We start from the raw sequence: 19,288 nt of genomic DNA, 5'->3' as shown, positions 1-19,288 counted from the left end.
TGCTAGATGAGATGTAACCTAGCCTAAGGTTACATACTAAGGTAGGCTAATTGTGTTTTGTTTATGTAACCCATACACTTAAGTGTGAATAAAATAATCCAGATTATGCAGTAGCCTAGATTAGAGTAAGTTATAACCATTAGGCAGGATCCTCAGTTCAATATGCTCCTGGCAGCAAGTTTTAAGGACGAAACAGCTCCTTTTAAGCTGTCTCAGTGGGGCCTAGGGTTCAGTAGGGGTGAGGAAGGGGGAGATTATCTTCCCGGCAGAACTCCGGCAGCAGGTATTTAACCCTTCCTCTGAACATCATCAGTGTGTGGGCCAAAACCCATCAACATCAGTCGCCAATACCTCCCAGGTTAACCCTGTGGAGAAAATAGAGGAATCTTTACATGGAGTTCACATTCTTATTTTAAAAAATATGGAGTGAACATTGCCATTGAAATGGCCCTGCTGAACCCAGAAGGCTCAGGGACATAAGTTTAAGCTAGCCATGGAAGAAACCTCACAGAAGGAATTCTGTTCCCCATGCAGCTATCATTACTGAATAGGATCTTTTCCCCAAAAGGGATACTGGGATCCACCTAACTCGGACTGAAATGTCTACTTTTTTGGAAAGGTATAGTAACTTGCCCAGAACCTCTGCCCCTTCATTAACAGGAAGTTACAGTTTAGTTGCTGAAGCTCAGTTAGATTGCATGAGCTCCCCCAAAAGGGAAACAGTTTATGGCAAGCTCCCCAAAAGGGATACACAGTTTACGGCAAGCTCCCCTAAAAGGGGTAGTATTTTGCAGCAAGCTCCCCCCCAAAAAAGGGATACATACAGTAGTTTGCGCCATTTGATCAGTTCTGGTAAGCTCCCCAAAAGGGATACACAGTTTATGGCAAGCTCCCCTAAAAGGGGTAGCATTTTGCAGCAAGCTCCCCCCAAAAAAGGGATACATAGTTTGCGCCATTTGATCAGTTCTGTAAGAAAATTTTTTTTTTATTGACCTGTACCCACAAAAGGGATACAGTTTGCAGCAAGCTCCCCCAAAAGGGATACACAGTTTGCAACATTTGATCAGTTCTGTAAGGAAATTAAATTTTTATCGACCTGTACCCCTAAAGGGATACACAGTTTGCGGCAAGCTCCCTCAAAAGGGATACACTGTTTGCAACGATTTCCCCCAAAAGGGATATACAGTTTGCACCATTTGGTCAATTCCGTAAGGAAATTGAGTACCATCAAAGATGCCCTTGCCACAGAATGGCAATATATAAGGGACATGAAGCATGATTCTGAAAAGCAAAGTCAGTCAGTCAGTCATGTACTCACCAGAGTGTAAAAGTACTACATCCTGTAACCGAAAAGTGAGTGTAGATACAAATGCCGCCCAAACAAGGTCTGATTTTAGAATTCCGACTAGAAACAACAATGGGTCAGTTTGGAATATAGAACTTCAGATTAAAACATAATGGGGGCTCCAGTACTCACCCCTGATGATACTGATAATCCTTGGTGAGACACCTCAGTGTGCACCTTGGTGAGATACCTCAGTATGCACTTTCTCTCCCAATGGCAAGTAGGTAATTAATGAGAGAAAAACTATGATCGAAGTTATAAATGTAGAATTTACAAACGGCAGCATTCCTTAATACAGAATGGCACCTGGTACCATCCTCACCAGACTTGGAGAAACCACTAACAGAAATGGTTTTCTTACCTGTGCTTATAGTTTTTAAAAACTAATGAAATCACCCTTACCAGGTCAATTAAAAATGGATCTCTACTGCCTTTTTGAATTAGACCCAAGTTGCTCACCAAGTAGCCTCGTCAGAATTTTATGCTAGGCTCCTTATAACCTCTACCACCTTGCTGGAAGTTGCCATCTTAAAGCTTCCAGAACATCCCAGGATAATTTTTGCTGTTGAGGCCAAAAGTCTTATGAGAACCCGATGGAAAGCACTCTTTGACTTCCTAGAATGGTACATAAAACTGCGAATGGAAGCATTGGAGAGCTCCATCAAATCACTCTCCAGTATCACTGCATTGTTACATTGTAACCCCTTCTGTAAGGACCTGTTAGAGGAATCTGTTGTGGCTCAACTCGATAAGCATGCCTACCAACAGAATTGTACAGTGTACGCTCTTCGGGGAAAAGAGGAATTCAAGAAACAAAGAACCCAAAATTTCCCTTTACCCAACCCCAAAAAAGGCTCACTTTGATCAAAAATCATATAAGCCTTCAGTCACCCCAAATTTTTCCTCAAAAACAGTTAGGTGGTCAGAAGGGACAATTCCCTGCAAAGGCACAACAGCAACTTCAAGGCCATCCTTTTTCACAAGGTCCAAAAACCATCCCATAGGGGAAAAAAGGGAAAAACAACACCTGGAATGTCTATCAAAGGTGAAGGCAGAGGAGGAGGCAGATACCAAAAGGAATCATATTGGTTGGGGGTCAGCTTCGATGACATCACAGACAATGGAAGTTTTCCCTGTGGGGGGACAGAAACTTGCGTATATGCACCACCAAGTATGTCTCTTCAGTGTCCTCAAAAGGGACTCGTCCAAAGGAAGAGTGATCCTCAACCAATCGACATTGAACAAGCACATTGTTGGCCGAAAGTTTTTGATGATTACCATTGCCTAAGTACATTGAATCATTTCAAAAAGGGGCTCGGGCAGTTTCTGTGGATCTGAAAGATGCACACTGGCACATCCCTATAGCCGTTCCTTTCCGGCCCTTCCTAAGGTCCGAATAAGGAAAGATATGTACAGATTCAAAGTCATGTCCTTTCGGCTAAACATTGCCTAAAGAACATTTGTCAAACTAGCAACGGTATTCTTTCGAGAACTCAAACAAAAAGATTTAGGGGCCCACAAGAAAAGAGTGCTTGAAAAACCTAAGAGCAATGGTCAACAGACTAAAGTACAGTCAAAAGGTTTTATTATAAATTTGAAAACATCCTGCCTCATGCCCGGCAGACACTTTCAGTGGCTGGGACTGTGTTGAGATACTCTTCACGGCCTGTTGTCTTTCCCCATCGTGCTCAAAACAGAATAAGGCAAGTCCTCAAAAGGTTCCTTGCACAGCCCAGAGTTTCCAGATGGCAATCAGAACGCATGATGGGCCTGCTGCAGTTCTCGTCAGTAATAGATCCAATACATAGATTGCAGCTAAAAGTGTGAACAAATTCTGGCTATCGCATACAAGAAAAAAGATGCGAGACAGACCTCATCAGAGGATAAAAAGAGTTGGGGAGATACTACGGCCTTAAATTTGGAAGGAATCTCTGGTGAACCAGGTCACCCTGGCTCCTCCATCTGTATTAGTGACAAACTCACAGATGCCTCATTGACAGGTTTGGAGGACATTGGGAGGATTGTCATGTGGCAGGGAGGTGATCAGCTACTCAGGAATTGTTATATCAAGTTCTTGGAGCTGATGGCTGTCTTTTTCTCTCAAAAAACTCAAACCTCCAGAAGAGAGAGAACATAACCACAATATCATACATCAGGAGGTCTGGATCACATTCACCTCCTCTCAATATGGTAATGTTAGCCATCCTTCGGATGGCTCAAGCAAGGAAGTGGCACATGTCCGCAGTTCACCTCACAGGGGGTCCCATTGTAATAGCAGACTCTCTATCAAGGAAAACGACAGCCTCAACAGAGTGGATGTTGGACAACCACTCTTTTCAAATAATAGCCAACATGCTTCCACAACCGGAAGTGGACCTGTTCGCCACGTACTAGAATCACAAACTCCTGATGTATGTGTCTCCAAACCTGGACAGTCAAGCAACAGCAAGAGATGCCTTCCTAAAGACTGGAACAAGGGGAGGACAAAAATTTTTTCTCTATTGTCCCAGATTTCAAAGGTTTTGAGCAAACACCCTAGCACAAAAGGGCAGATGCGCTTCTAACCTTCATAGGAATAGTGAACTTAACAGCCCCAAATTGGACAAACAGGCATTGGTTCCTATTACCTCAACAACGGACAAAAAGATCAATTCCACTGTCGTCCGCTGTTCTATCCCGGATAGTAGGAGGGAAAGTCTCTCCTTTCTAAGCCGAGACCTTCACGTATAGATTTTTTAAAAAATATCTATCGTAATAATTACTCACTCAACATTGCTAGGTACCTATTGCAAAAATTACGGACTTCTATCCAGCATTACCAGTCCGTATGGAAGATATGGTTAGATTACTGTATATCCATACTGAGAGCCCAGTTGAGATTTCTGTATAAAAACTATATTTTCTTATATACCCTTTTGAAGACAAATGCTTTGTGGTTACAACAGTCATGACATACAAGGCTGCATTAATGGAACCCTTGCTTAGGGATTCTGGATTGACTCCAGTATAGAAGTTGTCACTTCCCTTCCGCAGTCTTTTGCTCTACAAAGGCCCACTCCCAAAAGGCTTCCAATTTCTTGGTCCCTGGACAAGGTGCTTAGACTTCTATCAGCCCCTCAGTTCAGTGGACCCAATACAACCACAATGCACAGGCTATAAAAGGTGATCTTGATTGCATTAGCATCAGGAGCTCATACAATATTAGTGAACTGGGCTCTCTTAGATGGGGATGATGCATCATGCAAATAGCTAACCATCAATTATTATTGCCCCCTGGCCCATCATTCCTGGCCAAGAATATGGATCCTATAAAAAGGAAATCCATTCTTATAAGAAAATTCAATTTAGCAGACAGGACTTTACGCCCAGTTCAAGCACTTAAGGTTTACCTAGAAGCCACGGCAAACACCCCAGAAGGTCCTATTTTCCTACACCCTAGCACAAACCAACCACTCTCCCTACAAAGACAGAATGTTTGTAAGGTTTTTCTCATTAAAAAGGAAATCCACACACTTTCCATAGGTCACATGATGTTAGGAAAGTAAGTACATCTTTGGCCTTCTTCAGAAATGTCTTTCAAAGAAGTCTCCAGATGTATAGGGTGGTCATCAGTTAATCATTGCCACATGTTCGAACAAATTCGACTACACTGTGTATCAGTAGGTGGCATAGTTAGTCTTAACCCCTAGGTGCTGCGGCAGAAAACCAGGGGTCATATTGACGGTGAGTATGCTAACTTATCGCTGGGAGATGGGTGACAGTACTACAACAAAACCCAGCATGCTTGGGTAAGCCACCGTAGAACTACATTCTAAAACGTAAGTTCGTGCATAGTTTCTTGTTCCTTGGTATCAAAACCTGAAAAGTATTTGGAATAAAGAATGGACTTGAACTCTGTGGCTTGACCTTGGACTGGAAATGTTATTTCCTCGGTGTTGGGATTAAAAAGCAAGAGCTTAAGCCTTTTTTCGTCACCTGTCAATTTCTTTTGTAAAGCTCCTTTGAGGACGAAACAGTGACTACGCTATCAAAAAAAAGGTTTTGACGTAGGAAAGACCTATTTTTGGTAGTTGCTGTTGAGTCCTCAAAACCCTCCCACTTCCCTGACGAAAAGGCACGGGATTTGGGCAAAGGGATCAACCTGCACTGACCAACAGAGAGTAATGGCTCCTTGGTCTTTTAACGGCCCGGTTGTAAATAAGAGGGCGGATGCGCGTGTGCAATAGTCACTTCTCTTTCTTGCAGGTTAATTGACGTTGGAAAAACTGCGTTCAGCTTCGCTAAAGATAAGGGAAAGTGCCCTCTTATCTTTGAGTCCATTATATACTCCATCATGTGTTATAATGTTAATCATTACGGCACAATACCTGGCCAAAAGACCAACTAAATTAGAAGAGAATTCTTTGATATTAGTTTGGTCACCATGAAGCTCTGGTAGACCATGGAAGGTAACTCCTTTGAGGACTTAACAGCGACTACCAAAAATAGGTTTTTCCTACGTCAAAACCTGTTATATATATATATATATATATATATATATATATATATATATATATATATATATATATATTATATACAGTATATATACATACAGGCAGTCCCCGGTTAATGGCGATCCAGTTTTACAGTGCTTGTCTAGCGACGAAAATCGCCAATTTCCGCTTATCGGTGCCGATAATTGGGTATTGGCGCCGATATATACCTAACAGAGGCGCCGATAACCAAAAATCGGCGCTTTTCGGAGCCGATAAGCCGCGAAAATCAGCAATTTTCAGTTATCATCACACCCCCAGAAAGGAACCCCCGCCGATAACCGAGGACTGCCCGTATATATATATATATACACACACACACACACACACATATATATATATATATATATATATATATATACATACATACACGCACATATATATACAGATAGTGCTCGAGTTACGATAATTCGAGTTACGATAATTCGAGTTACGATAATTCGACTTACGATAATTCGCTTTTACAATGGGGTTAGCAATTAATATCGATACGACAATATTTTGAAAATACGTATTTTTAAATTTTGCGGGCGACTGGCGCAGGCAACAACGTACAATCAGGCAGCGTACGATACGTTGGCCCGAGAGGCTGGAATAGGTACATTAATTCAACGAGCTGACCTCACTTGCTCTCACTGTGTCGGAAGTTAAAATAGGTCAGTGTTCGTTTGCAATTTATATGCGTTTGTAAATACAGGTAGTGCACGAGTTACAATAATTCGTCTTACGATAATTCGAGTTTACGATGGAGTTAGCAATTAATACTGGTACGAAAATATTTAGAAAATATTTTTAAATTTCGAGCGGGCACAGGCAACAGCGGACACTACAGTTGCCGTAGAATCAGGCAGCAAGAGAGACCAACTTACAATAGACCAACTTCTTTTTCTCCATCTCTTTATTCCATCTTCTAGTTAAAAAAGTAAGAGAATGATAAAAGTATTGTTAGTAACCTTATACTCTTGCGAAAATGTGTATTTAAACAACCGAACAAGACTCTGTTGTTTTGCTAATAACCGAATCGGATAACAACTGTTTTGCTTATATTTCAACCATTGTACCTTAGTTATGTTAAAAATGACGTTAAGTACTGATATGTTTTTACACTACCCTTATCTGCTTTGGAGAAAAGATCGGCAAGGAAATATACTGCTACAGTAAATTTAAGCTGCAAGTTGTAGTTGAAGCTGAGAAAAGAATGTTCAAGCTGCTAATGACTATAAATTATCATGCATTGGCAACATGGATGAAACTCGACCGGAAATAAAATTGGAAAGTATTTTAATCAAAACTACTGGGCATGAAAAAACACATATCACTGCTGTTTTCATGCCGATAAAAGATAAATACGAAAAGCTCGTAGTATGATGATGAAATCAAGAGAAAATAGCGAACGGAATCTTTTGTTTTTTTTTTTTTACACAAAACAAACGGCCAGCCGCCAACGTCATCTATTAACGAAAAAAATAGCTAAATTAATTTCACAACAAGACATATTTAAGTTTTATTTCGACTTACAAATACTTCGTATAACGAAAAATACACGTCCCTTATAAATAAAGTATCTAGAGATTCATATACACTAACTAGAAACAAGAAATGCCCTCTGAACCGAGTTAAATGCGGCGAAATAAAGACTGCGTGATTGATTCGCAAACCAAAACATTTGATCGCTATGATCGGAATTTATAATGCAAAAGCAATAGAAGAATATTTACAATTGGATAGTGTAGTAAAGCGTAACTTTTTAAAAGATCCAAGGAAAAGATGCACATTCGTTATTTTGATGTTTGTATAATACGGTGTTATGTGAAAATAGAATACAGTATAATGTAGGCTAGGCTAACCGTATATGATATACGAAAGTGCAGGCTAGGCCTTGTTTGTTATTCAATTTCTCTTTATACTGACTTATGTCAATCTGCATTGAACCTGCAGAATTAGCTGACACTAATAATTACTATACCATATATGTATAAAGTATACTGTGTAGTGTAGGCTAGGCTACCATATATGTATAGATGGTACTGATACCTAGTGTAGGCTGGGCCATATTCGAGTTACAATTTTTTCAACTAACGATGGGTTTTTTGGAACCTAACCCCATCGTAAGTAGGGGAATACCTGTACATATATATATATATATATATATATATATATATATATATATATATATATATATATATATATATATATATATATATATATATATATACATATATATATATATATATATATATATATATATATATATATATATTTCTATATATATATATATATATATAATTTATATATATATATATATATATATATATATATATATATAATTTATATATATATAATATATATATATATATATATATATATATATATATATATATATATTTTAAAGGCCACAGGAAAAAATAAAAGGAGTACCAAGCACTTTTTAGTTCTTTCAACACATTTTCGAGGTACACTGCTAAAAACACGAAGAATATATAACAAAGTAAACATAAAAGTGGAAAAAATGTAAACACAAATATCCAAGAGCTGGTTAAAACTAGTACAGCAGGTATAGAACAGCTCAACAGGTGATTAAAAAGAAACAATCTTACAAATCTCTTTAACAATATATATATATATATATATATATATATATATATATATATATATATATATATATATATATATATATATATATATATATATATATATATATATATATATATATTTTTAAGTTAAGTATACCTTAGTTTAACCAGACCACTGAGCTGATTAACAGCTCTCCTAGGGCTGGCCCAAAAGGATTAGACTTGTTTTACATGGCTAAGAACCAATTGGTTACCTAGCAACGGGACCTACAGCTTATTGCGGAATCCGAACCACGTTATAGCGAGAAATCAATTTCTATCACCAGAAATAAATTCCTCTAATTCTTCGCTGGCCGGTCGGAGATTCGAACGCGAGGCCAGCAGAGTGCTAGCTGAGAAAAGTACCCACCTGCCCAATGAGGAAGTGAAAATGGTTGTAAATGTTTCGCAGGTCTAAGAAAAGTGTTGGTTACATTGCTCACACTCATAAACAGGCTGAGAAAGGGTTCAGGGAGTGAAGCCTGTGAAAGTTTGTAGGGTGGAGGGGGAGTCAGAAGGCTGGGCATGATGTGAGGAGGGCAGTTGGCAACACTGCACTGAGAGAGAGAGAGAAGCATGCAGAGAGAGGGTTATTTCGGGGTGAGGAGGTGGCTGGCTGTGGAAGGAGTTTCCAAGGGAGGAGGGCCATGCAGGATGGGTGGAGAAGGGTAGGCAGGCATTGACTTCTTTAGAGCTTTAATTTGTTTCAAATTTTTATGCTTATGTTTTTTCACATTTTATTACACGCTATTACTGTACTGTAAATTGTAATAATATAATCATGCACAACACAAGAGAAAGAGGAAAGAGAGAGAGGACATCCGATACCACGCTAAGAAACCCCCCTACAAACATACAGCCTATAACGCATTTATATTTTTTCACAATTTATTAGAGGATACTGTATCATTGTTCTGTAACTGGTAATAAAATGATCATGCACCATGCAGAGAGAGAGAGAGAGAGAGAGAGAGAGAGAGAGAGAGAGAGAGAGAGAGAGAGAGAGAGAGAGAGAGAGAGAGAGGGTTGTGCTAAGAAACATCCCTACACACAAGCAGTGTGTAATGCACGCACGCGCACACACACACCCTCCTACCTTCCCTTTCTCCCCCTATCTTTTCTCAATTTTTATTTCTTGGTGTTTTGTTATGTCGTAATTTTCACAACATACGACAAAAAACCAAAAAATTATGGAAAAACCAATAAAAATGAGAGAGAGAGAGAGAGAGAGAGAGAGAGAGAGAGAGAGAGAGAGAGAGAGAGAGAGAGAGAGAGAGAGAGAGAGAGAGAGAGAGAGAGCAAGCTTTCACAACCGTTATTAATTAAACACACAATGTCACTGTTTTGGATTGTTAGCTAATGCTCACTGTATGCAATGCTTTCTTCTGAACATGTGGCTTTTGTAGCATTGCTGCAAAATTGCAGACACTGTTATTCCTGTGTTTCGTACTATGTATGCTGTATATGGCTCCATCACATCCTAAGAGGGCGAGGAAGGTGCTGACCCTTCAGAAGAAGCTTGAAGTCATCAGAATTGAGGCAGGATGATTTAGGGAATGTATCACGAATGAGAATGACACTGCATGGTCAATCTTACATGATATCAAGACTTCCTAGGACATGCTGAAGTAGTACATGACAGACTCTAAGAAGATGATGTTCTGGAGTCAGGTCCACAAGGTCATACCAAAAGGCCACCATGAGAGCACTGAACAGTCGACCTTGATCTGGTTTTATCAGCAAAGCCCTGTTGGTGTGACTGTGTGCAGTGCTGAGTTGAAGGCTGCAGCTACAAAGTTATGGCATCAGAGGGTGGGCTGTTTCAATTCAATATTCAACATGGAATTTATAACAAGAAGACTCATGGTGAAGCCTTGGATGCTTCCAAGGAGGGAACAGAGGATGCCAGATGTAGAAAGACTTGATGAGAAAGGCCTTGTTTTAGGGCAAATCTACCATGCTGATAAAACTGGTCTATTCTGTTGTTTCTTACCCACTAACACCTTGGCTGACGAAAAGGAAAAGAATTTACCCGGCTGAAAGCTTTCCAAGAAACATGTGTCAGCTTTGTTAAGTGCAAATGCTACTGGCAGCCATCATTGCAAACCAGTGGCAGTTGGACATAAAAAGCAACCACATGCCCTGCATGGGTTGATCGATAAGCTCCCAGTTATTCAGCAAAGGCTTGGTTCACCCCCAAGATTATAACTGAATGGTTCCATAATCACTCTTGTAAGGAGGTTGTTCATCATCAGACACAGGGCCTTGGCATTGCTAGATATTGGATGAAGGTTTTACTTCTCATGGGCAATGCACCTACACATCCTACTGCAACCCAGTTGATTGGTGACAAAGGTCATTTATTTGCCTCCTATTACGACTACACTCACTTAACCAATGAACCAAGGGGTTATAACGACAACAAAACAGTTATACTAGAGGAAGTTCCTGGAGGAGGTAATGGTAGTGTTCGATGAGGCAGAGAAGGAGGAAAGCTGGCATACATGGGGGAACGGACACTGAAGAATCTTCGAAGGTATTCACTGAAGTCTACCATCTACATCTTCACAGATGCTTGGAAGGATGTCACCATAGACCCTAAACCACAACTAAAACCATATCCCGAAGTGGGAGGGAAGAGAGTATGAGGAACTTCCCAGTGTTTGAAGTTGATGACCTCCATGCCTAACTCACAAATGGAGGTGACAACATTCCCAAGGATGACGCACCGGAGTGGCTGGATAACATAGGTGGCGACCCTGACTTTCAAGTTTTGTCTAATAGTGAGATAAGTGCTGCAGTTGATGTCAGTGCTGAAGAAGCCCCTGTAGAAGAAGATGATGATGACAAGTGCCTTCATACAAGCACATGTGCATGGCCTTCGATATAGTATCGAGATCATGGAGAATCCTAATAGCAACCCCAGCAACTGCCTCAGGGCCTTGGACATGGATACACAAATGCAAGAGTTTAGGCAAAATGTCATTACAAAGCAAACTCCCGTGCACACAGCCCATCACTGTCCAGTATCCACTCTTTGGTAACTTGACTGTTCAGCTTGAAAACACAGGTAACCAGATCTACTCCCTGGGATGCTTTGCAATGCTTCTTCAGCTAAGATTCTAATGTCACTGCCCCACTTTGATGACCCTGACTATCTCAGCACCTCTATGCCTCTTCCAGCCAGTTCACCACTCAGTATCCCAAGAATCACAGGAGGCACAAGAAACAGAACTTTGTAAACAAAGTGATGGAAAAACCAGTCTTTGAATACAGCAAGATTCACCCAGGCTTTGTTACTCGACATCCAGATTATGGGTAGAGAGCTCTTTGTGATGTTTTTGAGTGCCCATGGATTTGCAGCGCAGTACACTAACAGTGATTTTAGCTTAAAGTCTCCCGATGCATTGCCACCCAGCAGTAAGGTTAGCCTATCCTTTGCCGCCTTATATCCTGGCATCGTCTCCTCTGCACAGCTGTATATGCATACAAAGATTACCTTCTATTTGACAGATGAACAGACTGGAGATTTTTGGAACATTCAGGACATGAATACATACATATATGATCAATGGGGTTGTGGTGAAACAAACAAATAAAACAAGCATCCCTTTTTTTTAAAGACAAAAGAATAATGCTAGTAAGAGATGGTTCATATTTCACGATATGAATACTGTACAAACATACATGACTGATGGGGTTGTGGAGAAACAAAGAAATAAAATAAGTTTTTAAAGACAAATGAATATGCTAAGAAGTAAGAGGAGCTGGTGACAATTCTTGGTTTGAAGGGATGATATTATCAAGGTGTTAAGACCATGGGGTATGCCTAAGGAATGAAGATTAGGTTCCAAGCTGGCAGAGGATTAGGGTAGAGGTTTTGAAGAAAGACATGATAAGATTGCATAACAGACAACATTAAAGTTAAAAAAAATTACAGAGTAGTGCTGGTACTAGTGTACCCAACCACATAAAGAGGAATGGTATCTTACAAAGAATTAAGAGACAAAAAAATATTACCTTATGAGCATTCCAGACTTTAACTGTTGTATCTGAACTAGCTGATATTACTGAAAAGAAAATAAAATAAAAAATTATATAAAGCATCTAACAGGTAACTATCCCACTTTTTACTGACAACTGGTCCCCATAAAGATGTTAAATATAACTGATTCATTCATCGTCCCATCAGGCCCGAGAAAACACATCACCCATCATCCAAAGTCATATACAATATATTGATCTAATTCTTTACATAATCTTCATTCCTTTATCATAAAATGTAACACTAAAAATGCAATCTGTAATCAACTTCTCAATAGCTAAAACTACTTTAGGGTTTAGTGTGTAGAACACCATTGTCAGTATATTTATATTCGCCATATTTTTTGCAGAGTGAATATGAAAACCTATTTTCTTTAAATAATGTTAAACACTTATTTTTCTTGTAATTTCATGCATAATTTTCTACAAAAATTTTAATGATAGAAAACTGCTGAGCAATATAGAATAAGAAGAATATCAGAATAAACCCTAAGTCATTAAGCCTCTAATTCATTTGGCTTCCCCTGTTGCCATCTGCAGCAGGAATACTTGATGAATGTTTGTAAAATGTTTTCCCAACCATTTACTGATGCCAGAATGCTATGTTAAATCGATGTTCATTATTAAATAACGAAAGATAAAACTGTTACAACTCAAAATTTTTTTAAATGCATGATTAGTTCTTCATATAAACCCATCACATATAGCACACATTCATGGTCTTCACATTTTCCCAGTCCCAGCCCAAGAAGAACCCTAAAAGGGTTCAGAGGTCTGGTTAAACAAATCAAATATAACTAACAACCATTTTCCCAGACACTGCAAACTTTTGTCCAAATGACAGAATAAGTAATATCAACTATGGTGGAGCTTTCAGCCATTATCAATCATCTGCATCACTTTTTTGTGGAATCTGAACAAGAAATATGAGACCTAAGGGATGGGATGAGGGGCCTCCATATATGACTGATGTGTTTGAAAAACAAAAACTCTGTATTTAAAAATGTTTGTGTCTAACAAATCTATCACAAATATAGCCTGAATCTGAATTTAAGTGGGAGGATCAATCCATACATTACCCTGTAGTGATGACTGAGGAATAGAAGATCTAGGAAAGCCTTTGGTAACAGAATAGGTCTGGAACCAAGACATAAAAAGCAGTTGTTCATTATAAGGTAGAACCTTTGGGATAAGAATTATGGCTCTGTTTATGTTCAGGTGACCACTTGATAAGCAGACTCAAAAATACTCAACATAAACAAAAGACAGCAGCTAATAACCCCAGAAATTTACATCTCAATGATGTCTTGAATGAGCAAATGATCAAGAAATTGATGACTCCCCTTTACCCTCCTCAGTAGGTCAAACTTGGTCCATCCCTATTACTGGTTCTAAAGAATATGTATTCATCCATTTATGTATTAAATTCAGAAGATAAAACACTGAACATGAATACTGGTATCTTCAAGTGTCAGCATTTAAAATAGAATACAGGCAGTCCCCGGTTAACGGAGGGCTCGGTGAATGGTGGACTCGGTTAACGGCGATCCGGTTTTACGGCACTTGTCTAGTGACGAAAACTGGCAATTTTTGGTGCCAAAAATCAGCGATTTATACTTATTGGCACTGATAATTGGGTATTGGCGCCAATACATACCTAACAGAGGCACCAATAACCCCGAAAATTGCTGAAAAAGCGCCGGAAATTGCTGAAAAAGTGCTGAAAATCGCCGATTTTTGGTTATCATCACACCCTCAGAACAGAACCCCCCCGATAACTGGGGACTGCCTGTACCACATTACATCTGAAAGCAACAGATGGAAAGATATCTGACTTCTTAACTAAAATCCTTCCATGCGCAACCTCACCTTCCAATATACCCTCATAGGCCCTGAGGATGATCTGCCTGAGACTGTGAGAGACAAGGGATTTGAGAGATTTCTTTAAACAGTCTGGGTGAACTGTCTCAAAAATCTGTGATGAAGATGAAGCACGTAATGGTGCAGTCTTGACTGTAGCACCTAAATCAGTTGGGAAAGAAAGACCTATCATAGTGAATAGTCCAGCCTCTGGAAGGTGTGACTAGCAATCAAAGATTGCCATCCAGCAATGATGCCTCAAAATCTCATATGAAGATTTAATGACACCTTACAGCAAGAGACAGATCCTAGATGTACACAGATTCCAGTTGGTATATCTAAGAAGACAAGAACCTCCTTCTCAAAAGGATAAATAAGCCTTCTCAGGTCCATGAAAAAACACATTTCTAGGCCACAAAATTCAAGAAACTGTATTATGGACACACTAGAGCTCTTGAAGACTGAAATAGATAACTTTTTGTCTAGAGAAGCAATGCTGATTAAATTAATGCCCCACTGACTACACTAATAACGAAATTGCCTGGTATTCACTGAAGTCAAAGGTATACAAGATGGTCTGTGATTAAGCCTTGCAAATCCCAAGCTCAAAGGGCCAGTCCAATGGGAGAACTTGCTTGCTTTGCTTGACTACGACTGTCAACTATGATGCATTGCCTTCCTGAGCATTATCCAGCTTGAGGAATTTGATACACTGGCTACTGTTCTCCTAAACTGAAATTTCTGTTGCTTGAAGGCCTAGTACGTATATTTCCACCTGTTGTTCAGTACTCGTGCAAACAAAAGCACTTCTGGTGAAAGAAGGAAAGTAAGACTCCTGCCACCAACAGAGATCCAGAGGTACAACAAAAAAAGGCTATGATTAAGTGGCTGTTTGGAAGAAAGAAAAGTGAGTGTGATGGTCGATGAATGATACTCCCCACTCAACTTACACTGTTACCAAGTTTTCAATAACCAATTCCAGCTTGCATTAAAGGACAAATCTGTCTATAATTTGTCTGAAAGAAGATTACAACTACAGGAAGATCACAGGGGTTGTTTTATGATGAAAAGGTGAATAAGTGACTCAACACTAATTTTCTTCTCCTAAAGGCTGAGTGAAAACACAAATAACCTGGAAAACTACTGTATTCTCAATCCAGTGGCTCATACTTAGGGGTTATGAGAATGTGTTATATGTGGATGCTCTTCAAGAAAGAGCTGAAGTTCATAAAATAAGAGTTCTTCTTAACTCCGTATTATTCAAATGGTTCATAAACATTAGTTCACTTTCACCAGAAAGCACTTGCCAGTGTTAATCTACTTTTGTTAGCATTTAAATCAGGGACACCTCTTACAAATAATGTGGCTTTAAGGCATATGGTCCCTACCAGAGTTGAGGTTATGGACCACAATGACTCTTCCTCTACTACTTCCAACCTTTATCTCATTTAACTGGTGATATCAGTTTCTACCCCTTATTTTATGGCCAAGTGCCACTCTTCATCATCCTAGCTAACTGCACAACAACATTCCCTTTATTTTCACCATCATGAGGAGCTACTGGTAAAACTGCTATCTCAACCCAAAGAGCTCTATATGATAAGAAGTCAGTGAGTCTCAATAAACAAATCTGGATTTCACCTGCTCAACTCTTCCTGCCCATGAGAAGACTTGGGCAATGTTATGAGTAAGAGTTTGTGCTGGGACTATAATGTTTTTAAACTACAAAATTGATTTTTTAAGTACAAACCCATTATTACTAATCAAAACTCCTTCCTCCTATGAAGACTCAAGGATCTACTGGTGCATGCACATACTGTACCTTTCAGCAGCCAATTTTCTTTTGTTTACCAACATGAAAGCTTTCAATTACTATTTGTCTTTCTCTTTCAAACAAGTTAGGATGTGTCTGGGACTTCACAGACCATGGAAACTGGACTATAAAAATGGGTTTATACTGTAGATAATAATTATTAATTTGGAGTTTTTTATTTATACATTTATTTCCTAATTTATCCTTAATCATTTTAAATATTTTCTCTGTATTTCACTGCACTATTCCCTTGACTTTTCTCCATTTTTCAAGTATGTGCACTATACCTTTTAGAATAATTCCTCAATTCTATCAGCATCACCAAATATCACATAACAACTCAAGTATAAATCATGGTAACATTAACACTGAGGAAGAATTAGTTCCACGGAGAAATCTAAAAAATATTTTCCCTGAGCACAATTTTGAGGAATTTTGAGGGACTCACAGTTTTTTCCTCCACAGCAAAGAACAATGTCATTGACCCAGTCCGTATGATGTTCCATGGACTGGATGTAAGGCTCCTTCTGGTTTTTGCAGTTCCATATTCGTATGAAGGAATCTCTACCGGCAGAGTACAGCCGTTGGAGATGTGCATCATACTGAAGGGAATTAACTGAAGAGCGGTGAAATTTCTCTACCTCATCTCGAATTACAAAAGAAATCTGGAATATGGGAATATGGAGTTATTAATTATATACAAATGTCAGTACATGATTATTGCTGATATATCATCTAATTTTTCTGCAAGAAAACCATGTAACTAACCTTACAAACATAATTACAGGGCGTAGCCAACAGTTAACACATTTTCTTTATATCTCTAAACTTAATAAATAATTGTGTTACTCAAGTTTTACTTGCTTGCTGTACAAAAAAAAACACAAAATATCACAAACATTTTAATAATAATTATTTTACCTAAGTATACAAACCAGTCAGGAGTATTTCTCAACATAGGCTAGAATTTGTCTTTGGAAAGAGGATATTGATTAATCCCATCGCCATGTAAATGTTGTTAATCGGCTAATTCAGGTGTTCAGATGTATTGCATTAAGGAAGTTTTCATAATAAAACTAATATTGTAATACTGTACTTACCTGAACACCTGAATGACTTCCACCCACCTCCCCTCTTCAATGATAGTGATTAATTAGTGATTGAAAAGGAGGGGGAGTTCCTGTTGCCATCGGTGGGCAGGTAACTCGATAAACAATGTTTACCTGCAGCGCTGGTAACACTGGCAGTTAAAATTTTTTAACAATGTAGTTAAATGAGTGGGGTTATGTTCGGTCTGGTCAGGTGACCAGGGCTAATTCAGGTGTTCAAGTAAGTACAGTATTACAATTTTAGTTTTATTATGAAAACTTCATTTCTATTATGTTTAGTACACTTTGACAGTCTTACACTGCTTGTGGTAAAAAGTATGTTTTATTTCATGGGAAGTCCTTCAGTTCTGTGTAAAAGTGTTATTCGAGGCCTTACATCCTAACATTTTCGTTGAACATGAGGGCACACTTTAAAAAAATGTCCAGAACCCCTTGGCCTCCCATGCAAAAATTTCACCTGTCTAAACAGATCCTAACTAGATTTGTATTGGAATATAAAATTTAGGCCAAAGGCCAAGGACTGGGATCTGTGAGGTCGTTCAGCACTGAAAGGGAAATTGAGAGTAAAAAGGTTTTAAGAGTTCTAACAGGGGGAAAATCTGTTGCATTATGAAACAATTGTAAAGAGAGGATGGAAAATAAGATGATATGAACGTAGGTATAGTAAAAGGAATGAAAGGGGTTGCAACTAGGGACTGAAGGGATGCTGCAAAGAACCAATGCCTACAGTGCACTGATGGCACTATTCCCCTATGCCAGCTAGATATGTGTTTCATGTAAAGGAAAGCATTGCAGTAGATCTCCAATTAGATGTTTGCTATCCTTGACTAGCATCTCAGAGGTGGATATTTTAGAGCATTCCTTAAAAAAAGAAGGGGAAAACAAGGTTGGCATAATCTGATCATCCTCATACTTCTTAGGCTGCTTCCTTTTTCTCATATTATCCCATCCTCCTTGCTTGCCTGAACTCACATCAATGGTTGCCTCAAATATCAGTTTGAAGCTGTAAAGAATGTAGTTTCTTCTTGTCTTCATTCTTCCTTATCTTAGTCATGCCCTACTTCGAGTGTTCCTCCTGTCCCCCCCAAAAATTTTCTTCCTCTACCTTGTCCTTCCTGCTCATCCATCATCCACTGATGTCTTTCTACTGCCTCCTGCTCAAGATCTCATACAGGTTTCAGCATTTGTTATGTCACCATAGCCATGATTGTAATGTTTTTAATTGTTTTTTTTTTAACTTGATTACTCCCATTGACCTTTTACATTCTGATTTACAACTTAGGCTAGCATTTAGAAATCTAGCACAGTAGCCATCTTGACAAAAGTAGATTTCCACAGGCCTTTTTTTCCCCCCTGTGTTCTTACTTGCTTTTCACTCATTTTTTATGCCATATTCTAGCCCTTCCCAGTATTATTAAACCTTTCCTGAATTAAGCTGGAAAAGATTCTTACAATTATGGGAACTGCTCACAGCAGAAACAATAAGAATTTTTCTCTCCAACTGCCACTTGCCCCATTGAGGCCTTTCTGCGAGTAGAGGCTGTTGGTTTTAATGGTATTTTAGGGCTTGTTACAGATTCCTCTTTGGGAAGGATCTTCCTCCAGTCTTAATACTGTATCAAATAACTTGTTTAATATTCATGATGAGCAGAGAAGTATCATGTTTTAAATCACAAAGTGAGGTTCTTGTGCATCCTCAGGCTTCTATAGTCTGACTTCTCTGATGGTAGGCCATCATAGGGATCTTATAGCTATCTCCATATCCTATAGCTGCCTCCCAGTACTACAGAATTCTGGCTAGGGGTAGTTACTGGGCATCTCTCAAGAAACTGTAAAAGGTGCTTTCTCAACTGAAGGCTTCAACACATAGTACAAGAGTGAAATCTGTGAACAGTTCCTCTAACTATTTGTAAATATTGACTGATCTTTGAATTTAGCAGAAAAAAGGACAGCATGTATCTGGCTTGGGAATA

General features: G+C 38.9%; 1 protein-coding gene across 1 annotated transcript in view; it reads right to left on the bottom strand.

Moving 5' to 3' along the window:
• LOC136838851 (WD repeat-containing protein 48) overlaps positions 1-16,950 on the bottom strand; it is a 98,484-nt gene extending 81,534 nt beyond the window's left edge. Inside the window, exons 1-2 of the mRNA XM_067104499.1 lie at positions 16,655-16,950; positions 12,510-12,559 (exon numbers count right to left, since the gene is read on the bottom strand). Coding sequence (XP_066960600.1) covers positions 12,510-12,559; positions 16,655-16,712 — 108 coding nt within the window. The 5' untranslated portion in view covers positions 16,713-16,950. The remainder of the gene's footprint in view (positions 1-12,509; positions 12,560-16,654) is intronic.
• Positions 16,951-19,288: the final 2,338 nt, after the last annotated feature.

Source organism: Macrobrachium rosenbergii, chromosome 5, assembly GCF_040412425.1.
Source record: "Macrobrachium rosenbergii isolate ZJJX-2024 chromosome 5, ASM4041242v1, whole genome shotgun sequence".
Classification (NCBI taxonomy): domain Eukaryota; kingdom Metazoa; phylum Arthropoda; class Malacostraca; order Decapoda; family Palaemonidae; genus Macrobrachium; species Macrobrachium rosenbergii.
The sequence above is the reverse complement of the archived record's forward strand: the minus strand, read 5'-3'. Positions and strand labels throughout refer to the sequence as shown.